At 41.5% G+C, this 27,444-nt stretch overlaps 1 protein-coding gene across 6 annotated transcripts in view; it reads right to left on the reverse strand.

The window, feature by feature from the left end:
* The window catches only part of ST7L (suppression of tumorigenicity 7 like), a 193,484-nt gene that overhangs the window by 82,985 nt on the left and 83,055 nt on the right, over positions 1-27,444 (reverse strand). For all 6 annotated transcript variants that reach the window (XM_056558288.1, XM_056558289.1, XM_056558287.1 and 3 more), the window contains exons 9-11: positions 24,295-24,409; positions 17,298-17,370; positions 13,497-13,599 (exon numbers count right to left, since the gene is read on the reverse strand). In XM_056558288.1, coding sequence (XP_056414263.1) covers positions 13,497-13,599; positions 17,298-17,370; positions 24,295-24,409 — 291 coding nt within the window. The remainder of the gene's footprint in view (positions 1-13,496; positions 13,600-17,297; positions 17,371-24,294; positions 24,410-27,444) is intronic.

A 27,444-nucleotide genomic window follows, 5' to 3' on the forward strand; every position in this document is an offset into this window, starting at 1 on the left:
AGTGTCCTGTACATGTGTGTGACGGTTTTCTCACAATTCTTCTGTGATTTTACTCAATATTTATTTTTACCAGCACACAAAATGACTGTTGTCTCAGATTTTTCCTAGCTTGCAATGCGGCCGAGACCTGGCTCACTAGTCAGCTGATGACAGGGAGCCTGTCTGCTTCAATGGGTGGAGCGATCGCTTGGTGGGAGAGAGATCCATCTGCAACTAATGCAACAGCTGTAGGCACCCTGATTGAAAACCACACTGATTTGAATGGATGCAGCTCATTTATGTTTCAATGGGTGGGGTGGCTGATGTGTTGGAGGGAGGAAGATGGAATTGTGGGATTTGTAGTCAAAAAAAGAAAAGAAACAGGAAATACCAGTTCACAAAAAGCTAGCCACAATGTTAAGGTAATCTCACAACATAGCCATTTAGCCCCATGACAAGCGCATTTCCTTCCTAAGCATGTCCATTACTGTCTGCCAGGTACGTACTAAAATCACCTTATGGTGGATAACCCCTTTAAATCAACTGGCGCCAGGAATTTAAACCACTGGTGTGGTGCTGTGCAGCGGCCGTTGCTGCCGTGGCGCCGTGTCTGCGGGGAGGTGCGGCCCATAGACTGGTTTGAGTGGCATTGGGGCCGCTCTGCCGGTGGGTCGTTTCCCCCCCCCCGTGGGCACTAGTGTCGCGGCGGTGGTGTTCGCCGCCCAGTGCTGCACCATTTTATGCTAGGGACGTTAGGGACCCACTCTAAATAGGTGGCCTTGACGTGGCGAGTGGGCTTGTACTTTTTGATCAAAATGTATACTAACAACCTGTTAGTTTTTGATATTATGCTGAGAAGCAATTAGATCCTTATACAAGATTGTAGATGTCCACCATGTCTGTTTTCTACCTGAATTCACATGATTTGTAAATTACTTCTATTTAAAAATATTAATCCTTCCAGTACTTATCATCTGCTGAATGCTCCACAGGAAGTTCTTTTCTTTTTTAATTTCTTTTCTGTCTGACCACAGAGCTCTCTGCTGACACCTCTGTCCATTTTAGGAACTTTCCAGAATAGGAGCTGGACAGTTCCTGACATGGACAGAGATGTCAGCAGAGAGCACTGTGGTCAAACAGAAAGGAAATTCAAAAATAAAAGAACTTCCTCTGTAGTATAAAGCAGCTGATAAGTACTGGAAGGATTAAGATTTTTTTAAATATAAGTATTTTACAAATCTGTAGAACTTTCTGGCACCAGTTGATTTAATAAATAAAATGTTTTCCAGCGGAGTACCCCTTTAAACCTCTTGGTCATGGAGTAGACCAGAGCTTCACAGGTTGACACAGGTGTCCTCTTCTACTCCTGCATGACAACATCACGGAGCTGGTGCAAGTTAGAGACCTTGCGCTCTCCCACCTTCAGTTTGAGGATGCCCCACAGATGCTTAAAGGGGTACTCCGCCCCTAGACATCTTATCCCCTATCCAAAGGATAGGGGATAAGATGTCAGATCGCTGCGGTCCCGCTGCTGGGGAGCCCCGGGATCCCCGCTGCGGCACCCCGCTGTCATTACAGCACAGAGCGAGTTCGCTCTGCACGTAATGACGCGCAATACAGGGGCCGGAGCATCGTTATGTCACGGCTCCGCCCCTAGTGACGTCACAGCCCGCCCCTTTCAATACAAGTCTATAGGAGGGGGCGTGGCGGTAGTCACGCCCCCTGCCATAGACTTGCATTAAGGGGACGGGCCGTGATGTCACGAGGGGCGGAGCCATGACGTCACGCGGCTCCGTCCCCTGCATCGACCGTCATTACGCACAGAGCGAACTCGCTCTGTGCTGTAATGATAGCGCAGTGCTGCAGTGGGAATCCCGGGGCTCCCCAGCAGCGGCACCGCGGCGATCTGACATCTTATCCCCTATCCTTTGGATAGGGGATAAGATGTCTAGGGGCGGAGTACCCCTTTAATAGGGTTTAATGGGGTACTCCAGTGGAAAACACTTTTTTTTTAAATCAACTGGTATGAAAAAGTTACACAGATTTGTAAATTAATTCTATTTAACAATATAAATCCTTCTAGTACTTATCAGCTGCTGTATACTACAGACAAAGTTGTATTGTTCTTCTGTCTGACCACAGTGCTCTCTGCTAAAACCTTCATGGTGTTCATGTCAGGAACTGTCTCTCTGACTATATCTTTCTCTCTCTCACAATTTGTTTTAATTTAGCAGTCAAACATCTGGAAATGCTGCCATTAAAAAAAGACCTTGCTCAAAAAAAAAAAACTAAAAAAGTGGGAGATTTATCAAATTAAGTTGACCAGTTGCCCATAGCAACCAATCTGATCACTTCTTTTATTTTTCAGAGGCCTTTTTAAAAATGAAAGAAGCAATCTGATTGGTTGCTATTGGCAACTGGTCAACTTTTCATCTGTCTTCCCCATTCATTTCTCTCAAATTTTTATTTTTTTTAGGAACGGCAAAACACAGTCAGTTTCACCATAGGAAATCAGGGCCATTTATCAAAAGCTGTTCATAAGAAAAGTTGCATAGTTGCCCATAGTATAGCAAAGGTCAGTGCTGCAGTTTTGCAAATTTCACATAAAAAAAAACGAGGTTTTGATAAATCGTCCCCAAACACATTTGAAGGCTAGAATATGGCTATGCAAAGCAATTTTTTTTAAAATTAGTTTAAGTGTAATTAAATACAACAAAAACAAAGTTTGCATTGTTGTGATCATATTCCCCTGCAGAATAAAGTTAAAATGTTATCTTCAACACAATGTAGTCTGAATAAACAAAATGGCTCAATCACGTTTTTTTTCTTACCAACATTTTTTTTTCTTTCAAAAAACATTATGTGGTAAAATACAGAATGCCTTTATAAAGTACAACTTGTCCTACAAAATATAAGCAGCTCTGTTGATGGAATAAATCAGTTTTATGGATTTTAGATGGCGGGGAAAAAAAAGCGGAAAATTGAAAATCAGAAAGGGGTTAAAAGGTTGTTTTTGTGCTACGTACCAGTAGTTCATAAGAGTGCATAACTGGCCACCAAGGGCAGAAAGGAACAAAATACATGTCTCGACCCGATATCCCAGAACGAGGATACATTTCCCTTGTTGTGTGAATATGTGTAAGGGTCAGTTCACACATGCATATTTTTGCTGCTGCTGATTTTGTTGCCCATTGACTTCAATTAGCAGCAAAATCTGCAGCAGAAAAAATGCACGAGTGAACGTATCCTAAGGGCTCGTTCACACCAGCGGATTTTGCTGTAGATTTTAGTACAGATTTTAGTGCCGATTTTGCTGCAGATTTTAGTACAGATTTTAGTACAGATTTTAGTACAGATTTTCAGCTGCTTATATTCTCCAGCTTATTTTTGCTAATAAATCAATGATAGTTTATTTTCTCCAGCTTTTTTTTTTTTGCTAATAAATCAATGATAAAATAAGCAGCAGAAAATAAAAAGCAGCAAATCAGCTGAGGAAATTCCGCACAAAAATCCGCTCATGTGAACGAGCCCTAAGTGTGTAAATACCTTTAAGCCCTTTCTCTAAAGACGTATAGAAGCTAATGCTAAAAATGGTGGAGTCTGCAGTGTGTAATAACCCAATAAAGATCTTGATTTTACAGATTTTGTTCAGCTCAATTTAGATTATGTGTTGCAGACATTGTCACAGGACAACCATATCAAACATACCATTATTGGTTTAAACCACTAGAGAAGGAGAGAGCACACCGTACAGCTTAGGCATGCAGATATAAGATACCGCTGGTATACACAGGCAGCCTCCAGACCCGATAAATAACAACGCAGCACCTGCAGGGTGCACACACTAGATAAAGTATCAAACAATACAATGAAAAAGAGTAGCGTGCACTCACCGCGGGTAAACAGCTGCAGGCCCGAGGTCCGAGATCACCGCGGCATAGACGAAGACGGTAAGGGGCGCTCAGAGGCTACGCCGGCTGTTTCGGACGTAGGAACGTCCTTCTTCCGGCCTTTGAGGCCAGAAGAAGGACATTCCTACGTCCGAAACCGCCGGCGTAGCCTCTGAGCGCCCCTTACCGTCTTCGTCTATGCCGTGTTGATCCCGGACCTCGGGCCTGCAGCTGTTTACCCGCAGTGAGTGCACGCTACTCTTTTTCATTATACCATTATTGGTGTTGATCGGTCTGCCACAAAGAGGAGAAGCGGAGTTACGTAAGTTCTGCAGCAACGCTCGTCTCCTGGGCTCCTCTCTGACAGGACTCTACGGGCACTTTTCCTTATTCCTTAAGAAGCTTGGCCATGCCTCTTTGACACTTGAGCACAGAAGGAAAACCCTAATTTTCTAAAATGTAGCAAACCCATCGACATTAACAAAAGGTATGTTTGATGTCTGTACTGTTACGTATCTGTCAGCCTCTACAGCTCATATGAATAAGAGTTGACAGATTCCATTTAGCAGGAAACACACAGAAGTGTATTTTTCATGTTTCTTTCTTGTGAACACCATTCAAATCCATAACTGTCAGGGACACATGAGCAGTAATGTAAGAGAATGTGGTAATTGAACAGAATATTTCTTAACATGTATAAGATTATCCAATTGTGTCTCCCCTTGGATGGCAATGAACAAAGAGAAGACAAGGTGTCTGCTACAAAATTGCCTCTCTCTTGATCATTCATGCAAGTAACTATTTCTTCCAGTAATTACCTATCCGGCTGAATTTTTTTTTACGTTTTATTAAATTGACAGGGAGAAATTAAAAACGTCATTCATATTACTTAGCGTGATGGGAACATTTAACGAAACTGCCATTTAAGAAGCTTAAAGATGACTATCCATGCACAATATTTTACTTTATTCACAAATTTAGAGAGTTGTGTCATATTAGGTTTAATACAGCAAATAAAAATATTTCATGGTGTCAGAAACACAAGAATGCAATAATTTGAATGACAACATATCAAATTATTAAACCTATTTTAACAAGTTTTTTTTTAGCTAAATTTCTTTTTTTTACTGAGTTGCATACAGTTACTGCTCTCCCCTAATCTGCTGTCAACAACATAGAATTTTAGCTTTTAGGGTATGTTAAGGCTGACAGTCTGGTTACTAAGGATAAAAAGTAAAAATACAGCTGTAATTCCACAAAATATTTCCCATTAACCAGTCTTTGTCAGATTATTTAAGCTTTCAACTCAAGTCAGAACTACCCTGACTGTATTTCTTTCATTATAAAATTAAGGCTCACTACACCCCTTGTTATGTTCTGTGAGGGGCGTAGTTTCCAAAATGGGGTCAGTGTGTTTTATTTAATTTTTTTTTGCGTTTGTGTCAGAACCGCTGTAACGATCAGCCACCCCTGTGCAAATCACCTCAAATGTACATAGTGCACTCTCACTCCTGAGCCTTGTTGTGCGCCCGCAGAGCATTTTACGTCCACATATGGGGCATTTTCGTACTAAGGAGAAATTGCATTACAAATTTTGGGGGGGCTTTTTTTTCCCTTTTATCTCTTGTGAAAATGAAAAGTATGGGGCAACACCAGCATGTTAGTGTAAAAAATGTAGAACATTTTACAATAACATGCTGGAGTAGACTCCAACTTGACAGTTTCATAACAGGTCAAAGGATAAAAAGGCCCACCAAAATTTGTTAGGCAATTTCTCCCGAGTACAGAGATACCAGATATGTGACCCTAAACTGTTGCCTTGAAATACGTCAGGGCTCCAAAATGAGAGAGCGCCATGCGCAATTGTGGCCTAAATTAGGGATTTGCCTGGGATGGACCCAGATGCAAGAATTACACTTGCCCAGATACCAAAATTACCCTACAGCAGTGTTTCCCAAAAAGGGCACCTCCAGCTCTTGCAAAACTCGCAGCATGCCTGGACAGTCAATGGCTAGAGGCTCCGTTTTGGAAAAAGTGCCGTACCAGATGTTAATTTACACTGGGAGGGGGTACCTGTATAAGGGCGTGTGTATATGTGGTGTTTTACTTTTTATTTTGTGCAGTGTAGTGTTTTTAGGGTACATTCACACAGGCGGGGGTTCACAGCGAGTTTCCCACTGGGAGTTTGAGCTGCAGTGGAAAATTTGCTGCATCTCAAACTTGCAGCGAGAAACTCGCTGTAAACCCCCACCCGTATGAATGTACCCTATACATTCACATGGGGGAGTGCAAACCTCCAGCTTTTGGCAAACTACAACTCCCAGCATGCCCTTTGGCTGTCCGTGTATGCTGGGGGTTGTAGTCATGCAACAGCTGGAGACACACTGGTTGCAAAACACAGAGTTTGTTACTTAACTCTTTGTGTTTCCCAACCAGTGTGCCTCCAGTTGTTGCAAAACTACAACTCCCAGCATGCCCAGACAGCCAAAGGGCAAGTCGGGAGTTGTAGTTATGCAACAACTTTACAGTGGTATCCAATCTGCGGCCCTTCAGATGTTGCCGAACTACAACTCCCAGCATGCCTGGGCAGTGTCGGCATGCTTTGAATTGTAGTTTTGCCACATATGGAGGGCTACAGTTTTGACACCACTGTATAGTAGTCTCCAAACTTTGCCCTTCCAGATGTTGCAAAACTACACCTCAAAACATGCCAAGGCTGTCCAGGCATGCTGGGAGTTGTAGTTCTGCAACATCTGAAGGGCGACATGTTACAGAACTACAACTCCCAGCATGCCTGGACTGTCTGGGCATGCTGAGAGTTGTAGTTTTGCAACATCTAGAAGGGCACAGTTTGGAGACCACTGCGTAGTGGTCTCAAAACTGTGGCCCTCCAGATATCGAAAACTACAACTCCCACCATGCCCATTCAGTCAAAGGCTGTCTGGGCATCCTGGGAGTTTAGATTTGAAACTCCTAGAAGCAGCAGTGAAGATCACTTTACAGCGATCTTCACTGCTGTCTCTGACGCCATTGCCTCCACTTGCCTGTGCCGGTCCCCCACTGCATGCGCCTGTCCCCACTGCTTGCCGATGGTCATCAGGTAACTGCCATCGGATCCTTCGCCACGCTTTTCCCCACAGCAGTCGCCGCCATCTTCCCCGCTCTGCCCGTACTTCCAGGGGCGGGCAGAACGGGGGAAATTAACTTTCACCCCCCCGAACCTGGCCTGCAATTTGCCGGTCAGCACTGACCAGCCAATCGCAGGGGATATGAGGAGATGGTACCCCTGCCACCTCACTCCTATCCTTCAGGAATCATGGCTTTTCCGGGCTGAACGAGTCTCTGGTGACCCGATCGCCCGAAAAATAGGGATGATCGTAGCTGTCAGAGACAGCTACAATCATCCCTATTTTTCAGGAGATCTGGTCACCAGAGACTCATTCAGCCTCGAAAAGCCATGATTCGCTGGTCAGAATTTACCGGCGAATCACGGTGAACGCAGACACGTGGTTTGCACGGGGTGCGGCGGGGACCAGAATTCCCACGGGCGTACAGGTACGTCCTTGGTCCTTAACTATCAGGAAGTCAGGGCGTACCTGTACACCCTTGGTCCTTAAGGGGTTAAGAGGTAAACCCCTGGAAAACATTTTTAAATCAACTGGTGCCAGAAAGTTAACCCCTTAAGGACCAAGCATTTTTCTGTTTTTACACTTTTGTTTTTTCCTCCTTACCTTTTAAAAATCATAACCCTTTCAATTTTGCACCTAAAAATCCATATGAGGGCTTATTTTTTGCACCACCAATTCTACTTTGTAATGACATCTGTCATTTTACACAAACATTTACGGTGAAATGGAGAAAAAAATCATTGTTCGACAAAATTGAAGAAAAAACACCATTTTGTAAATTTTGGGGGCTTCTGTTTCTACGCTGTACATTTTTCGTTAAAAATGACACCTTATCTTTATTCTGTAGGTCCATACAACTAAAATGATACCCTACTTATATAGGTTTGATTTCGTCGTTCTTCTGGAAAAAATCATAACTATATGCAGGAAAATGTATACATTTAAAATTGTCCTCTTCTGACCCCTATAACTTTTTTATTTTTCCGTGTACAGGGTGGTTTGAAGGCAAATTTTTTGCGCCGTGATCTGAAGTTTTAATCGGTACCACTATTTTGATCGGACTTCTTGATCGCTTTTTATTCCTTTTTATATGGTATGAAAAGTGACCAAAAATACGTTGTTTTGGACTTTGGAATTTTTTTGCGTGTACGCCATTGACCGTGCGGTTTAATTAATTATATATTTTTATAGTTCGGACATTTACGCACACGGCGATACCACATATATCTAAAGGGTTAATAGCCGGCCACGGCGACCGCTACAAGTAGAGATGAGCGAACTTACAGTAAATTCGATTCGTCACGAACTGCTCGGCAGTTGATGACTTTTCCTGCGTAAATTAGTTCAGCCTTCAGGTGCTCCGGTGGGCTGGAAAAGGTGGATACAGTCTTAGGAAAGAGTCTCCTAGGACTGTATCCACCTTTTCCAGCCCACGGGAGCACCTGAAAGCTGAACCAATTTATGCAGGAAAAGTCATCAACTGCCGAGCTGAGAAGTTCGTGACAAATCGAATTTACTGTAAGTTCGCTCATCTCTAGCTACAAGAATCAGCTGGGGGCCAGCCGTTATGACGCGGGCTCGAGTCGGGAGCCCGCGTCATACCCCGGTAACGGCCATTGGACGAGCATAGACGTCCATGGTCATTATCAGGTTAAAAAGATTTATAAATTACTTCTATTAAAAAAATCTAAATTCTTCCTGTACTTCTTGCTGTTGTATTCTCCACAGAAAGTTCTTTTCTTTTTGAATTTCCTTTCTGCCTGCCCACAGTGCTCTCTGCTGACACCTCTGTCCATTTTAGGAAATGTCCAGAGTAGAAGCAAATCCACATAGCAAACCAATTCTGCTCTGGACAGTTCCTAAAAATGGACAGAGGTGTCAGTAGAGAGCACTGTGGGCAGACAGAAAGGAAATTCAAAAATATAATAACTTCCTGTGGAGCATACAACAGCTGATAAGTACAGGAAGGATTACGATTTTTTAATAGAAATATTTTACAAATCTGGTTAACTTTCTGGCACCAGTTGATTAAAAAATTTTTTTCCAGAGGAGTACCCCTTTAGGCAAATTTTTGGAACTCTCGGATAACCACCTTAAATTCCCTAACTTAGTCTGCCAAATCAGTTTTAATTTCCTTATAGAAATTGTTTCCTATTTTCTGTTGGCTAAAGACTGATTGTCTGGTCTGACAGTTGCTTTCCATATGTTGTCCGAGCTGAATAACATAATTAAATCTTTTCTTTACATAATCCTCAACCACAATCGCAGAGATAGTGATGATGACCAATGTATCCTTAACTAAAATGTAAAGGTTTCCTGCAGTGGCATTATGGGTGAAGCTGTAGGTCACTATGTCACTGAGGCCTCTTATTGCAACCAAGCAAAAGTCGGTGAAGTAGGTGAGAACAGCTCACCTAGCACCTATCAGGGAACAGAGTAAAGGCCATTATTATTATTATTTTTTTGGCCGCTGCCAATGTTTTGCGTAACTAATGAGGACAGAAAGGAGCATGGCAGAATCCCTATTTTGAAAATACTATATTTCTGTCTGTTTTACTGGCACATGAACCATACTCTGCCAAAATAAATTTAGATGAAGAACACTGTAAGAACTGACAAGGAATAAAAAGCATGACAAAGTCAATGTGAGACATTTCGAGATACATAGACTTGCATTGAGGGAGCGTGGCGTAACCTAATGGGGGGCATGGCCGTGACGTTACGACCCCCGCCGCCCGCACCCAGCATTATAAATGAATGCCGGGTGCTGCACAGAGATCGAGGGGGTCCCAGCAGCAGGCATCTATCCTTTGGAGAGAATGTAAAGAAAGCAAGCAACCTTTAACTTAACTGCTGCAAATTTGGCCTTGTCCCTCTCCCTGCTGGTAGCCTTACACCTCTCTACCTCTTGTGTCTCTGTGCAAAAGGAGGGGGAAAGAAGTTTTTGCCATGCCACTATGCAGCACTATTTTGTTGGTGTCTGTACGGTGGTAAAGTACAACTGCTCACATAGGACAAATCTGCTGCAGACTTTCCATCTAGAATTTACAGGTAGAAAACCTGCAGCATATTACAGTACTAGCAAAGTGAATGACAATTGAACAGATGTCATCCACATGCTGCGGAAGGAATGCTAATTATAGTCAGGTGTTAGCTGCGGATTGCCCACTGTTGTAGTGCATGAACAGCAGCAGGGTGTAAAAATGCTAATAAAGATATGAATGGTCAGAATATTTACTGTAGGTTTGGAGGTTACTGGAGCATAATAATACAACATGTAACAGGAGAACTGTGGGGCCGCTCTGGTGGTTTATTTCTGCTGCAGTTGATAGGATGCCTATCTCACTCTCTATGCAGTGTACAGCCATTCAGTACATTAGACAGTGAGTAAGAGAAATGAGGGCCATGTACAGACCTGAGCTGCAGACCTCACAGGCAGAACAGGTCAGTAGATACTGAGGGGAAATGGTACTGTAGCTGTAAAACAAGAGTGACTCCATGTCTCCAGAGTGACATGTTGAGATTTGGACAGGAGATGGAAGCACGGAGCATCCTACTGTGTAATCTGTGTGTGATGTGGGATGAAACTCCATCTCCTCCTGCCCAGATCTGTCATCCATGGCACCTCACAACAATCAACTGTCACTGTGGAGAGTTGGGCAGGAGGAGATGAAGTGATATCCGGCTTTGAAGTCTATGTAGGAGATTTATCAAAACCTGTGTAGAGGAAGAGCGTTGCAGTTGCCCACAGCAACCAATCAGATTGCTTCTTACATTTAACAGAGGACTTAAAAAAAAATAATAATAATAATCTGGTTGATTGCTTTGGGCAACTGCACCCCTCTTCCTCTACACAGGTTTTAATAAATCTTTCTCCTCTGTGTACTATGATCCACAGCACATACAAACTGCACACTGCAAATCTGACCCATTGCTTCCATTACCTTGCGGTGGTGGTGCAGATCCAGGTAGAAGGCAGAGGAGTGAAGAAGTAATGGCACAGAGCTCCCTCTACTTCTACAAAATGTAAGTGACCGGCCCATGCTGCTGAGCGTTCACATTTCACTCCAGCATAAGGAATGTCATACCTTATTTATGTGCTATATGTGCCATAAAGCATCTGTGTTGTGCACAGGACAAAGATGCTAAAGAACAGCCCCCTGTATAAGCTTATTAATAATAAAAACAAAAAAATAACACTGGACACAAAATAGTATTTACAAAACATGAATCTTTCTTTTTTCAAATATAATTATAATAAAAATTTTTTGACAAATTTCTTTTAAATGGCGTTATTGTCAAACCTATAATGCAGGCATGCCAATTTTTATATTTTGCAAAGCTTTAATAACAGGCTTGCCAATAACTAAATATAACTAAAATGTATCCACAGCAAATTTGGAATAATTTAGCAAAATGATTGCGTCACATATTGCTTATTTAGGTTTTTTTTTTTTTTTTTTTTTTTATCATCAACTCTTTATATTTCCAATGTACAAGTCACAAGAGGCACAGTAGCAGTGTGACAAATTGTTCTGGTCCTAATGTCTTAGTCCACATTTATTCCAAAAATATACATTTCCTAACAAGTCTGGGCAGCGATAAATGTTTGGGCCAGTGAGACAGACGTGAAACCCTTTGTCATTGAGCTCTTGAAATTTGAGAAGTTATTTTTAGCAGACATGTAAGGGGTAGAACTGTTTGATGTACTCGATGAGGGAAATACAATGTCTGTGTTGAATATTATGCTGGTGCACTTGTGTATGGAACTAGATTCCACTGCTTGTAGTGCCCATATTCCACATGTCAAGGAGAGTAGGATATAGATGATCAAAAGATAAATGTAGAGAGGATATCCACAATGTAATTGAGGGCTATTTCCTATGAGTGGTATACCTGGCCATTGTCCTTGCTATGCAGAAGCTTGGTACTATCATGAGAGTACCCCAGACACATCAAGCAGTGTATGATAGGATGCTTTGAAAACTCTTGACAGGATACTGGTCTGGACATCATGAACTCCCAAAGGGCTCCCTCGTTACAATTAGCCATGCTGAACACTAAAACGTTGCAGCAGTTCAGAAAAAATATAGTTTAAAAACAAACTGAAAACATAAAGAATAGCCAAAGAGGCATCTCCCCATCCGTCCTAGCCACATTGACAGGTCCTGCCCTATACTCTGACTGAGATGGGCAGAGAGAAGTCATAGGGGACCACTCCTGCTGCTCTTCTTTCAGTTACTTGTTTGTTTTCAAATTAAGGGGAACATTTACTACATTTAAGTAGGAGGCAGGTGGGAGGGGGTCAACAACTTTAATATGTTTAAAGTGCATCTGTCACATAAATCATGACATCTTAGCCTAGAAGAGGGTTAGTGTCCCTTTACCTTTTTTTATTTTTTATTTTTATTTGATCGTGTTTTGTTATTCTTAAAATAAAAATATATATATTGCATATCTCAGTGTCAGAGAGGTGGGGTCAGGGGTCTGCTATGTCCCTGGACCGCAAAGGCTCTCTGCACTATGTCATGCCACTTTGATTGAAACAAAGGGCTCACCTACCGAATGCAGCCCTGTGTGTTTTATTGGCGCATGTACAGTGAGCCTGTCAGACACGACGCATATGCATCGCAATCCCTATAGGCAGAGAGCTCCTATCCTAACAGCTTTGTTATGACAGTATAGATTACAAGCAATTCATCAAAACAACCCTCCTGCTTTTCTCAGTTCAATAAAGCAACCATCTCAAAATCTGTATTCTGGGAAAAATGTCTTCAAAAGCTATAAAGAGGTCTAGCAGTTCATCTCTATCTAAGGTACACTACCCATAGGTAGCCTCTGAGAGCCTCTTTAAAGAGCAGCAGGTCAAATGTCCTAAACTTACATTATCAGGAGGGATCTAAAAGGGATGCTAACATGAGGCTACATCACGGCCATATAAATAAGGCCTTAAAAGAATTTCTGTTATGGTGATGACTCTTCTAAGATGTTATTCTTTTTTTCTGGCCACAATTTGAGGGTTTTTTAAGTGGTTGTCGTGGATTTATCCAGTTCATCAAATACCTACAGTGGGCTTAGTTATTAACAGGAGATAGTTATTAAAAGCTGTACACAGAAAACGTTGACCAACTGCCCACAGCAACCAATCAGATCCCTCCTTTTATTTTTTAGAGGCCTTTTTTTTTTTTCTTTATTAAAGAAGGTGGTCAACTTTTCCTCTACACGTTTTGATAAATCTCCTGAAATGTGTATAAATGAAAATTCACACATTGAATGTATATCAGAGAATGTTAAATATGATGATGTGTGTGTGTGAACAATAACACGTACCTCTCAGATCGTAAGCTCTTGTGAGCAGGACCCTCACACTTCTTGTAGAATTGTTTATTAGTTTGCTACTGTGGGGACTTGTTAATTTGGTTCTATTTGTTCCCTCTGAATTGTAAATATCTATGGAACATAATGGAGCAGTACAGTTTTTTTAAACTTTATTACATACCTTTGGAACATGAGGATTAAATTCTACAGCTCGATGAATGGCCTCCACTGCATTCATTTCTGCTGTACTAAGTCCTCTTCTAGAGGCTGTTTCAGGTGAGAATCTACAACAGTAACACATCAAATGTCAGAATTTATACACAGCAACTACAAGTGGTTAAGGTACAAAGTCTCATGTAGTCTCAATAGCAACAAATGGTACCAATTGTTCACTACCTGGATCTGAAGGCAATGAAGCGGTTTCTGTACATGTAATTCTTCATGGAAATCATGAAGAAATTAGTTTGTAAGTATTTTCACAATACTGCACTAATAAGCTTGAATTGCTAGAACGGTAATACAACAATTACATTATAATAAATAGTATTCTGTAAGCTAAAATCCTAATACTTGTAATACAATAGCGGTTTTTGAAGAACAACTTCAGCAGATCTGATCAAGGGGGCGCGACTTCCGGCGTTTACTTACAGGCAGGCACAGCTTTACATTTGGTAGCAGCTTTATCTGGTATTGCAGCACATATCATTTACTTTAACAGGACAAGCTGCAATACCAGGTGCAGCCACTACTAAATGTTGTGGTAAGGAACTATTCTGCAATACATAAAAAAAGACCTCTACCCACCCCAGCATTCCTGCGATGCCATATCCTGCTCCAGTCCCGATGCAATGCTCATCCTGAGCTGCCGTGTAACGTATTGCGTCCAGGAGGCAGGTAGAAGATTGCGGCGGGACGGGAGCAGGACACAGGAGAGACCACTGAAGCGACTAAAGGTTTATTTTATTTAAGCATTGCAGAATGGGCATAGTTTACAAACCCACCTACCACCCAACCGCTTTAATGCTCAATAGTACAAGCTCTGTATTGAGTAGATATCAGAAGTGAAGCCTACATAAATGTGAATGCAACTCTAGACTATAACAAAGGCTTAAAGGGGTTCTCCGATGCTTACACATCTTATCCAAAGGATGGAGGATAAGATGCCTGATACAGGGCCGGTGGCGTGTGACGTCATGCCTCCGCCCCCGTGTGACGTCACGCTCCGCCCCTCAATGCAAGCCTACAGGAGGGGGGCGTGATTGCTATCACGCCCCCTCCCGTCGGCTTGCATTGAGGGGCGGAGCATGACATCACACGGGGGCGGAGGCGTGACGTCACACACCACAGGCCCTGTAGTCGCCCGTAATCAGACCCGGAGCAAACACGCTCCGGGGACTGATTACAAACGGGGTGCCGCGTGCATGATCCCGGGGGTCCCCAGCTGCGGGACTCCCGCGATCAGGCATCTTATCCCCTATCCTTTGGATAGGGGATAAGATGTGTAAGCACCGGAGAACCCCTTTAAACCCAGGGTCTACAACAGAAAACTAATCAAATGTATTTTAAAGTTACTGACCGTTTATATAGACTCATTTTATAAAGTAGACTGTAAAACCTGGATAGGAATATATTTTAATTTTGTAGCCTCAACAACCCTATTTCTAATACTGTTTTTAACTTGTTGCTACTCATATTTGGTTTTATCTCATTTTATCTTCATTTCAAAAATGGGTGTAAATGCTAGCCTCAGGATGGGGTGAATATGAGTCAATCAGGCTCAGTCAGTAACATGTAACTATAGGGATGTGCATTAGGTTCAGGGGGGTGAATTAGGCTAAGAGAAGAGAAATAGGAGGTTGAGGGGGCATGAATCAGGCTTAGGGGGTGTGAATGTGAGGTTGAAAGGGTGCGAATCAGGCTCAGGGGGAGCAAATATGAGGTTCAGGGGGTGCCAATAAAGCTCATGGGGCGTGAATCAGACACGGGGTGTGAATATAAAAGCTGAGGAGGCAAGAATCATGTGATGAATATGAGGATAAGACGGCATGAACCAGGCTAGGGGATGTGAATATGAGGCTGAGGGGTGTAAATCAGGCTTATGGACTGGGAATCAGGCTCAATTCATGCCCACCTGAATATTCAGGTAAAAATAAAAGCTGTGCAAGTAAGGAACATGGGGGGGGGGGGGGGGGGGGCTTAGCATCAAAATAACACTGCTGTAAGCAGGGCACCATAGGTTAAAAATGATAAAATAACTTTGTTTAGAAAAAACAACTAGTCACGCAGACTGAAGGTATACGGTTATCTGAGGCCCTATTCACATTGGTATTGGAAGTTCTATATAATCTTAAAGGGGTACTCCGGTGGAAAATATTTTTTTTAAATCAACTGGTGCCAGAAAGTTAAACAGATTTGTAAATTACTTCTATTAATAAATCTTTACCCTTCCAGTACTTTTTTTGTCTTGTCCACAGTGCTCTCTGCTGACACCTGATGCCTGTATAAGGAACTGTCCAGAGCAGCATAGCTTTGCTATGGGGATTTTGTCAGGTGTCAGCAGAAAGCACTGTGGATAAGACAAAAAATTAATTAAAAAAGAAAATAGTTTCCTCTGTAGCATACAGCTGCTAAAAAGTATTGGAAGGGTAAAGATTTATTTAATAGAAGTAATTTACAAATCTGTTTAACTTTCTGGTACCAGTTGATTTAAAAATAAATAAATAAATAAAAAAAATCCACCGGAGTACCCCTTTAAATCGAAAGCAAGTAACAGCATTCTTAGGTGATGATAATAAAAAACCTCCTTATTCCTCCATGGCACAATGTAACGTTTCAACCCTATTGTATGTAAGCAATGATACAGTGGTATTGGCAATGCAGAAGTGAACTCAGTCTAACTAGAGGGCCCAAAGGTTTATGTTTATATATTTTATATAGAAAGAAACCCCAGGAACCTGCAGCTTGTGTTTATTTAGATCTAAAGATATAGTTAAAAAAATCACGCTTACTAAATTTCAACGTGCTTTATTAAAAGGAACCTGTCATGAGATTTTACCATATGTAACACGTTATATATGGTAAAATCTTCTTCCTCAGCATCCCCAGGAGATGTTTCCGATGCCGAGGATATGAAGTTAGTTAGTAGTCCCCTGGGGAGCTTTACTTACCTAGTCTCGTCTTCTCCAGCTGTAATCATGCCCCCCTCAGCGCGTTTGACAGTCCAGTGATGCGTGCTGTCAATCACCCTGAGGGGGCGTGATTACAGTTGGAGAAGACGGAACAAGGTAAGTATGATTACTTAAGTGGCTGGGGGGGGAACACTTTCTAACTTCATATTCTCACATCCCTGCAGGCAATAACGTCTCCTAGGGATGGTGAGGAAGAAGAGGTTACCATATATAACACGTTGTCACATGTTATATTTAGTAAAATCTCATGACGGGTTCCTTTTAAGGAAATCAGGAGTTTGCTGGATCTTAGTGATATCAGGTAGGATTTGAGTGGAGATTAGTTTACAATTTACATTTGAGACCAATTTATGGGCTTACACGTGCAACGCTTTATAGAAGAGTAAACGTGTAATGCTATATAAAGGGTAAAGAGGAAATATTATCTCCGTTCATAACAGAAGTAGTCATAAAATGATTATCCTTGAATTCCCATACCCACATATTCTAATTATGCACCCATAACCTCAAGCTGTGACTATTTCCATATATTTTAGTGTATCTGGATAAATGACGTATTCATTTAACTCTACCCATCTTAAGGGTTAATCCCTCCTAAAGCCTTGCCGGTGTAAGAGGCCCATTAATCCTGGTGGTTCTGGCATTCTAACAGGATGATCAGTGCTACAGTATCTACATGTCTCTTGCATACAATATATGGAATGGTGAGCGGGCATAAAAAATGTATTGGGAAAATATACAGCACTGGGGACGGTTAAAAGATTCGCAAACTCCAGACATTCAATTCTACAAACCTGTCAGATACAGCTCTGGCTTTTAGTAACGCTGCCGTGTAGCATATTGTAGCGGACTTTGGAAGACTAATATCTGCAATAACACAGAAAAAAAAAAAAAAAAGACATGAGAACAAGTACAAACAATATATTTAAGAGAGTTTTGTATTCTGTCCTCAAGCAGGTCCTGCCAGATATGTGCAAGGTAATCTGTGATATGACATCTGATTGAGCGTCAGACCTACAGCTCTCTTGTCTATGGGCACCAAGGTTTCTACAGTACCAGAGTCTCACGTCATAATTATGTGTGTGCATTTTCCCTAATTTTGGATCCTCTAGTTAAAACATTAAAGTACAGTGGTCCCTCAATATTAATTTGTTCCAGGACGACCATTGTATGTTGAAACCATTGTATGTTGAGACCAGAACTCTATGGAAACCTGATAATTGGTTCTGAAGGCACCAAAATGTCATCCAAAAACAGGAAAAAGTGAGGATTAAAGATAAATAAGTAGATAACTAATATAGATAAAGCAAGTCCTTACATATAAAAGTAAGAAAGATCTGCTGGGAGCTGTAATCACTGTCTATTTCAGTGTTTTCTAATCAGGGTGCCTCCAGCTGTTGCAAAACTACAACTCCCAGCATGCCAGGACAGCCGAAGGCTATCCGGGCATGCTGGGAGTTGTAGTTTTGCAACAGCTGGAGGCACCCTCTTTGGGAAACACTGGTGTATGTAGAGGACAGAAGCTTTTTCAGGGTCCTGTACAGTACACGCAATGTCCTAAAAAAAGGAATATGGAACCGCCCTCACCCTGGCACAGGTAAAGAGTACAGAACATGTAATACCTCCCTGTACTGTAGGTGGCGCTACCAGACACCAGTCAGTGCACTTTAGGAATACACTGGTTTTACCTGTGAAATATTTCAAATATCCATTCTGATTGGTCGGTTCTTCCAGCCATTGACACGTTTCACAGATCAGGACTGTCTGTAGCATTGTATGTAGAGTCTGGTTTCAAGTTACAATGGTCCAGAAAAGACCATTGTATGTTGAAACTATTGTATGTTGAGGCCATTGTAAGTTGAGGGATCACTGTACCTATAGATTACATGGCAGTGGTCTCCACCCTGTGGCTCTCCAAACTGCAACTCCAAGCATGCCCAGAGAGCTGTTGGCTGGAGAGCGCAGGGTGGAGACCACTGTGAATAAACACTAATACTTATCAAAGCATTATAGAGAAAGAACAGTTAAAGGGGTACTCCACTGGCCAGCGTTCAGAAGTAAATGTTTCGAATGCTGTTTTCACGCTGCCGGGGTCAGTCTTGCCCCTCCTAACATCACGGCCATGCCCCCTCAATGCATGTCTATGGGAGGGGGCGTGACGGCCATCACGCCCCCTCCCATAGACTTGCATTGAGGGGGCGTGGCCATGATGTCACGAGGGGAAAGGCAGACCCCGGCAGCGTGAAAACAGCATTCGAAACATTTACTTCCGAACGCTGGCCAGTGGAGTACCCCTTAAATTTTTAAGAATGCCAATGTTATTTTTTTCTCATAAATTGACACTGTAAAATACAGCATTTTATAAATCCCTAATAGTTGGCGTTTCCACATTACATCTTCCATGAAACAATAGACATTCAAAAAAGCGCCAAGAATCTGGGCTTTACAAAGTGTCCCTGCCATTGAAATCGAAAAAATGACAGAGAGGTACAGAATCCATCTCCTGCAGCAAGGGAAGAAATTGGGAGAGAAGCATTTTGCTGAGTGCTTCTCTCTGCTAGTTTTAGAAATTGGTGGGGGTCTAACTTTTGTAGGTCAAGTTTTTTTTTAAAGAAGTACTTTGTTTTATATGCAAATACAATTTAGCAGGACTGTATGTAGGAAGAGAAAAGAAAGAGGATGATCATTTCAGGTCTATAAAATCTCCTTTGGCCTGAACAAGCTACTTTCCAGAGTGAGAAAAAGGACTGGGATTTCAGGTCAGCTTTCATGTATTCCTGTCTGGAAAATATTGTGACTGCTTGGGCTGCCTATTCCTAAATATAACCACACACATTTGCTTTGATATGGGGATTGCATCTAATTCCCCAGTGTTTCCCTCAGCGGTGGAACCTCTTGCTCATCCCCTCCCAACCTCTGACTTCTCCTTCATCTCATCTAATCCTGAACACAGTTTGCTTGCCTCCCGTCATGTGTGATGTTCATTTCACAGAGACAATCTCTATTTTCCATGCCTGATCTGACATCTGAGCAGTGAACGATTACTTTGGCAGGGTGGAGGTTAGGCCTGGTTCACTTTTGTGCTTTCTGTTCTGTCCACCCCTTTCTTTGCAAAAATGCACAAACAGGTAAAAATGGAGTTGTAGGAAGAAGTGGGAAGAGAAGCCATTGTTGTATATTTTTGTGCTCTTTTGACCCATAAAAAAAGACACAAAAAAAAAAGCACACCGATGAGCCCTGTTTTCACCCCCCCCTTCATCCCTTTTGTTACTGGCTGCATCTTTATCCACTGGAATGGTATAATGCATGTGCATGCATTGCAACACTTTCTCTTCCTGATACAATACATTAAATCTGCAACAAGACCCAATACAAATCTGCAACAGAAAACACATGTTGTGTATATAAATCTCTTTATCATACCCACAGGCTCACACACAAAGCATCTGCAGTGTGTGGATAGGGTTTTCTAAAATCCTATTGATCTGTACTGTAATTTCTGGGTGTTTTCATTACAAAACCAGCACTGAAAATCCACAACAGACACACTGGCCCTGATTTACTGAAGTCCAACCGACTTCTTTCTCGGTTTATGCGCCTACATTTTTGTCACACAATCCGTACATCTAATTCTGTGCCCAAATTTTACACTGCACAACCTACACATTTGAAAACACTCAGAGTGGATTTTTTTTATTACAAAAAAAGGGCGTGGTTAAAAAAAAATGGGCGTGTTCCCAACAAAAGGCAGAAAATACTCAGAGTACTTCCAAATTCACTCCTGAAAAAGTGTGAGTTTGGCTCACAGAATAACCGACAGCCAAGAGGATGTGTAAAAACTACCAAAAGTTAGTGATTTTGGCAAAGGCACAGCTTAACGTGGTGGGGAGTGCTTAAACTATTTCCTTTTCTTTTTCATTATTTTACAGTTTTACACAAGGATTTTTAGACTATGCAATGCATGTTAAACTCTAAAATATGCCTTTAATTGTGTGTGTGTTTATATATATATATATATATATATATATATATATATATATATATATATATATATATATATATATATATATATATATACACACACACACATACATACATACATACAGTTATGGATGTAAATGTTGGCACGCCTGAAGTTTTTCAAGAAAATGAATAATTTCTCACAGAAAAGGATTGCAGTAACACATGTTTTGCTATACACATGTTAATTCCCTTTGTGTGCATTGGAACTACACCAAAAAAGGGAGGGAAAAAAAGCAAATTGGACATAATGTCACACCAAACTCCAAAAATGGTCTGGACAAAATTATTGGCACCCTTAACTTAATATTTGGTTGCACAACCTTTGGAAAAAAAATCAGTCGCTTCCTATAACCATCAATAAGCTTCTTACACCTCTCAGCTGGAATGTTGGACCACTCTTCCTTTGCAAACTGCTCCAGGTCTCTCAGCAATTTTAAGATCTCTCCACAGGTGTTCAATGGGATTTAGATCTGGACTCATTGTTGGCCACTTCAGAACTCTCCAGCGCTTTGTTGCCATCTATTTCTGGGTGCTTTTTGATGTATGTTTGGGGTCATTGTCCTGCTGGAAGACCCAAGATCTTGGACGCAAACCCAGCTTTCTGACACTGGGCTGTACAGTGCGACCCAAAATCCGTTGGTAATCCTCAGATTTCATGATACCTTGTACACATTCAAGGCACCCAGTGCCAGAGGCAGCAAAGCAACCCCAAAACATAATTTAACCTCCACCAAATTTCACTGTAGGTACTGTGTTCTTTTCTTTGTAGGCCTCATTCCATTTTCAGTAAACAGTAGAAATTATGTGCTTTACCAAAAAGCTCTATCTTGGGTTCTTCTGTCCACAAGACATTTTCCCAGAAGGATTTTGGCTTACTCAAGTTCATTTTGGCAAAATGTAGTCTTGCTTTTTTATATCTCTGTGTCAGCAGTGGGGTCCTCCTGGGTCTCCTGACATAGCATTTCATTTCATTTAAATGTCGACAGTTTGTGCTGACACTGATGCTTCCTGAGCCAGCAGGACAGCTTGAATATCTTTGGAACTTGTTTGGGGATGCTTATGGGGGTGAGTTTAAAGGAGCATCAAATGCTTGAAACAATCTTATTTTTCCACAATTTTGAAAGAGTGCCAATAATTTTGTCCAGCCCATTTTTGGAGTTTGGTGTGACATTATGTCCAATTTTCTTTTTTTCCTCCCTTTCTTGGTTTAGTCCCAATACACACAAAGGGAATAAACATGTGTATAGCAAAACATGTGTTACTGCAATCCTTCTCTGTGAGAAATACTTCATTTTGGAGAAAAATTTCAGGGGTGCCAACATTTACGGCCATGACTGTATATATATATTTTTTTATTTTTTTTGTGTGTGTGTGTGGGGGGGGGGGGGGGTTAAACTTCTATATTAGATGGTCTGAGTCCATTTAATTTTTTTGTTCTATTTTGTTCCTTAATTCCCGTTAAATCTTGTGTTTTGCTTGTTTGGTTTGGCACATGCTATTGATGATTTGTATTCTACACCCATTTTTTTAAAATTTTTCCTTTAAACTCGGAGTATGTGCGACACATTTTCCTGTGTAACACAAAAAAACATGCAAAGAAAATGAACCGACACGTGTGACACATTATTAAATCAGCTCCCACAAAAAGAGGAGTGAAATCTAAAACACTCCAGAAAGAACACTCGGATTTTAGTAAATCAGGGCCACTGTGTCTGAATAAGGCCTAAAGGTGTGCACATACAAATTTTGCATTACCTATGTGTACTCTGCTGCTCTTTTCGTATTGTTATGAGATGCATATACTATAGACTACCAAGAAACTTTACTTATATACTTAAATTTGATCATTTCAGGTTACTGTGATACATGGAGGAAACATATGGTATATAGGAGCAATGGTGTAAAGTAATTCTGCACAGCTTACAAGTGTTATTACTGCCATCTATAGAGACACCCACTGCACCAGTGACATCCACAGGCTATATGAAGGTACTACGCTGAAAGTAATAACACTCATTTTACCTCATTCGTTTCTAAATGGTAGGCACACAGGATTGGATCTTAAACACAAACCTAGACTTGAACCTTTTCAGGATATATGTAATCGTAGAGCTACATGTACACGTCTATAAAGAACGCATACATCAAATCTAAAAACATTACAAATCCACCAAGAAAGTAAATAGTGATTGGGAGAGAAAACAGCGGTGATACCACCAATATCTGTATGGATAGAGAAGAATTCTCCATGACGGATCAATAACTGGGGGAGCTTCATCATAACGGTGTGCTACAGTACCACTTCAGTATAAAGAACACTACAGCAAAAGTAAAAATCTGGGCTTTTGGTGCTATTTTTGGGGTCTTGCGCAGTCTAAAACAAAAATGTAAACAGAATGGGTACATAACACGCTAGTTTTATAAAATGGTAGCATTCCCAACTTAAGACAGCGGAAGTTGAGATATTATCTAAAAATATGGCGAATATATATATATATATATATATATATATATATATATACACATACAGTGGTCCCTCAAGTTAAAATATTAATTGGTTCAAGGACGACCATTGTAAGTTGAAACCATTGTATCTTGAGACCAGAACTCTATGGAAACCTGGTTATCGGTTCTAAAGGCACCAAAAGGTCATCCAAAAATAGGAAAAAGTGAGAATTAAAGAAAAATAAGTAGATAACTGATATAGATAAAGCAAGTCCTTGCATATAAAAGTAAGAAAGATCTACTGGGAGCTGTAAATCACTGTCTATGTCAGTGTTTACTAAGCAGAGAGCCTCCAGCTGTTGCAAAACTACAACTCCCAGCATGCCCGGACAGCCAAAGGCATGCTGGGAGTTGTAGTTTTGCAACAGTTGGGGGCACCCTGCTTGGGAAACACTGGTCTATGTAGAGGACAGGAGCTTCTTCGGGGTCCTGTACAGTACACACAGTGTCCTAAAAAAGTAACATGGAGTCGCCCTCACCTGGTGTCCAAAGGAGCAGGTAACCCTGCACAGGTAAAGAGTACAGAACATGTAATACCTCCCTGTACTGTAGGGTGCGCTACCAGACATCAGTCCGTGCATACGCTTCAATAATACAGGGGTTTTACCAGTAAATTGCCCATTCTGATTGGTCGGTTCTTCCGGCCATTGACACTTTTCACAGATACAGCATTGTATGTTGAGTCTGGTTTCAACTTACAATGGTCCAGAAAAGACCACTATATGTTGAAATCGTAAGTTGAGGGATCACTGTATTTATATATATATATATATATATATATATATATATAATCTGGAGGCAGAAGACAAAGGAGACAAAAGTTCTAAGAGCAGCTAAGACGGACTCTGGTGTAAACCCAGCTCTATAAATCTGCCACAGACATGACATAAAGGTCAGCTGAAACATCCTATTCCGCATGGTATTCCAGTTTTCTGTTAGTTATCTAACCGACTGCTGCAAATAGAAAAATGTACCCTTGTCTGCATCTGGTCGTATAAGTTTGCAATGCTACCGGTCAGAGGTACTGTAGGACAACTGGTTTCCATCTCATGGCAGCTTTAGACTGCTGAACTGGTGACCAAACTACCACAAGTGACAGGTAAGAGAAAAGGTGAGAAGGTCATGATACATTCTTGTGAGTCTTTAGATGAATGATGTTTACCTTTTCATCCTGCTTGTTATTTTTAAGTCTGGTTTTGTATATTTGGTTAACCTGTTTTAGAGACTATGGGCATTGTGCCTCTTGGGCAATGTTCCGCTTACCGTCATATTTAGCGAGCACTGCCTGAACATCCGCATATGCCTGCAATTCCAGCAAAGCCTCCAGCAGGTTTTCATGGATATTTACCATGCTGAGCAGAGGAAACTCTTTCATTAGCTGCAAGTAAATATATCAATTAGTTAAAACAAATACCTCCTGACGTGGCTATTCTGCGGCCATTATTCGGCACTCCCAATCAGGGCTCGTTGAAGGCTGAGTAGTAATTGCTCAGCTCCATTCCCTGTTATTAATGCCTGCTTTCATAGATCACTTTTCAGGGTGATAATCAAGCAGGCCTGTAATAAGTTGCACGCACAAAACTGTTCCACGTATGATATTCCTTTCAAGCTGACACTTACAATATAGCACTATAGTGGCAGATGGAGAACGTCTGTAAATAAGCTTAGTTATTGGAGTTTCTGTAATCTTTTTCCACAGTCCAGAAAGCCATCTAGAATTTCTTTAATCACTTTAATTGCAGTTTCGTGTTTGGAAAAATGCATGGTGCATATGACTGTATCGGAGACAGAATTACGCAGAGTCACAACCTTTATGCTAAGATTTCTAATGGATTCTTAACTGTTACATTGCTTAGGATAGATGGGGCAATGTGGCTCTTTCTTCACTGGTGGTATACAATACATTCTGATGTATACACAACTTCTTAGAGACATAAATAGATAGCAGCACTAGCACAATGAATCCTCTTACACTTCTCAGGACTCCAGGAACAGCTGGAGAGTCTCTGTTCTGACCCGCGGTGGTGCTAGGACAGAGAGTCAGGTATGAATACAATGCAAGGATATAAAGAAAACATAGCCTGCACTCACCGCATAGTTCGGGTCTCTCGGCCTCGGATACCGGACCTCCTCGGTAGTGTGGGACCAGCAGCTGGTAGCGCTCAGAAAACAGGCAACTGCCGGCGGTTTCACGTTACCGGAAGAAGCGTTGTTTGTAACGTTGTTTTCTGAGCGCTACCAGCTGCTGGTCCCATGCTACCAAGGAGGTCCGATATCCGAGGCCGAGAGACCCGAACTGTGCGGTGAGTGCAGGCTATGTTTTCTTTATATCCCTACATTCTGATGTATGAGCAGCATAAATCTGCATAAAGAGCAAGGATTTCTCCCCTACTTTCAACATCATATAATTGCCTTACAGTAATTCACTATAGTTTTACTGGTACTACTAGTTAGTAATGCAACAGCAGCTGGTGGGACTCAAGCTCAACATGAAGAAGCTCATCTGAAAAAAAGGACTTAATAGATTTCAGGGCAACCTACTGCGACCACCGAGACTGTGTAGAAAAATGAGGCTTTTAGGAGGCAAACTGATAGGCACACATACCTTGGTTCAAATGGCCATAAAGGGGGGGGGGGGGGGTAAACTAACCCTTAGAACTTTCATGCAGTCCCTGGTTTAAGCAACACTGGCTACTGCTAAAGTATATTATTCATTGATGAAAGATGTTGTCACCTTTTGACAGTGCCAATTTGCTTGGGCCTTATTAGATGTCCTGGACAATGCACCTGGGCAGCCTCACTAAGTGCTTTAAGGACCATTTCCTAGGGAATCTAAGGTTGGGCCTATTCAGGAACCCTAGGACAGCCGCAAGCTGGTCTGCTACCTGGTCAGAGATAATTCCATCATGGACTAATAAAGAGATGAGGACTAACCCCTCCCCCCCTCACCCTTGGTGTCTCTGTCTTTCAATTAAGCTTTGGGCCTTTCATTTTCTTCCTTTTCTCACTTTCCTACTCCTGCTGGCCGTTACACTTGTTGTTTCCCATATGAGCTTTATACATTACATTCTGCACTACAACAATGTTTTATTAGTGCAGCCTTGTACTGTGTTTTACTCCTATGCTATGTACTGTGTCTTCGTGCACAGCATACATGTTTTTTTAATTGCTGATTGTGAATAAAGCTTTTTTTCCCCCCAAAAAAACTGTTATTTAGCCTTTAGTATGTAATGTTAACTGGGCACTGTCAGATATGAGGGATTTGTGAGCCAAATACAGAAGCTAGGCACATGTAGACATGTAAAGCATCTGTATAACCTAGTGTGTAACAAATATAAGCATTGTTTTTTTTTTTGTGATATGACAGGTACACTTTAAATGGGCACTGTATTAAAATAATTTTTTGCATATGATACAACAGGAAAAAATAATAAAATTTGTAATGTACTCCCTGTAAAAAAAAATTCTTTTTATGTCACTTTCATGGCCTTATAAATCTGGCCACTAGGGGTCTCCCTTCTGGTCCAGACTGCATTCAGTCTGCTCAAAAGCACAGACTTTGGTCTCCTGCTGGACTGGCAGGAGATCAAACTTAGGACATGCTGTCTGGCCATAGGCAGTCAAAAGCACTCGCTCTCGGCCTGTGTATGAAATAGCTAGAGAGAGTGGCCAGACAGCACTTCCTGAGTTTGGTCTCCTGCCAGGAGACTAAAGTCTGTACTTTTGAGAAGACTGAATGCAGTCTGGACCAGAAGGGAGATCCCTAGTGGCCAGATTTATAAGTTCATAAAAGTGACATAAAAAGACATTTTTATGCAAAAAAAATATTTCAATGGCGGTGCCCATTTAAGCGCTGTTATACTCCTGTGATACAAAGTAAAGGTGGCCAAACACTTTCAATAACTGTTGGCTAAATGTTTGGTAAAAATTGAACACACCTAACCCTTCTCTTAACAAATATCATCTGTTGGTAAAGAGTCAGAAGGCTGCCATACACTTTAGATAGTTAGGGCTAGTTCACACGCGGAATCTGTTTCCAGCAGCCTCCCATTGAAATTTCAATGAGATTCTGCTGCTTAGTTCTCATGGTGAGCGGATTGCCACGGTCATTAGGTGCCAATTCTGGACAGTGCCGATCCACTGAGGAAATTCCTCATTAATTACCTCAGAGCGAATGGACCCTAGTCTAAGGTGTGCGGCACCTTAAAGGGGTATTCCCATCTCCTTAATCATGTTTACAATTCGCTTCACTTAGCTGCTTGGTTCTGAAAATATCTGTTATATCCCATTTGTTTAAGGTGGTCCCATCCACCAGCTTTGCTTTAGAAGCAGTGATGGCATCCCTAGGTAAAGTTGCCAGGGGAGCTCCTGAGCACACATCAGGCTCCCTGTTTGGGCTTATCTCAGCACACT

Source organism: Hyla sarda, chromosome 2 (assembly GCF_029499605.1).
Source record: "Hyla sarda isolate aHylSar1 chromosome 2, aHylSar1.hap1, whole genome shotgun sequence".
NCBI lineage: Eukaryota > Metazoa > Chordata > Amphibia > Anura > Hylidae > Hyla > Hyla sarda.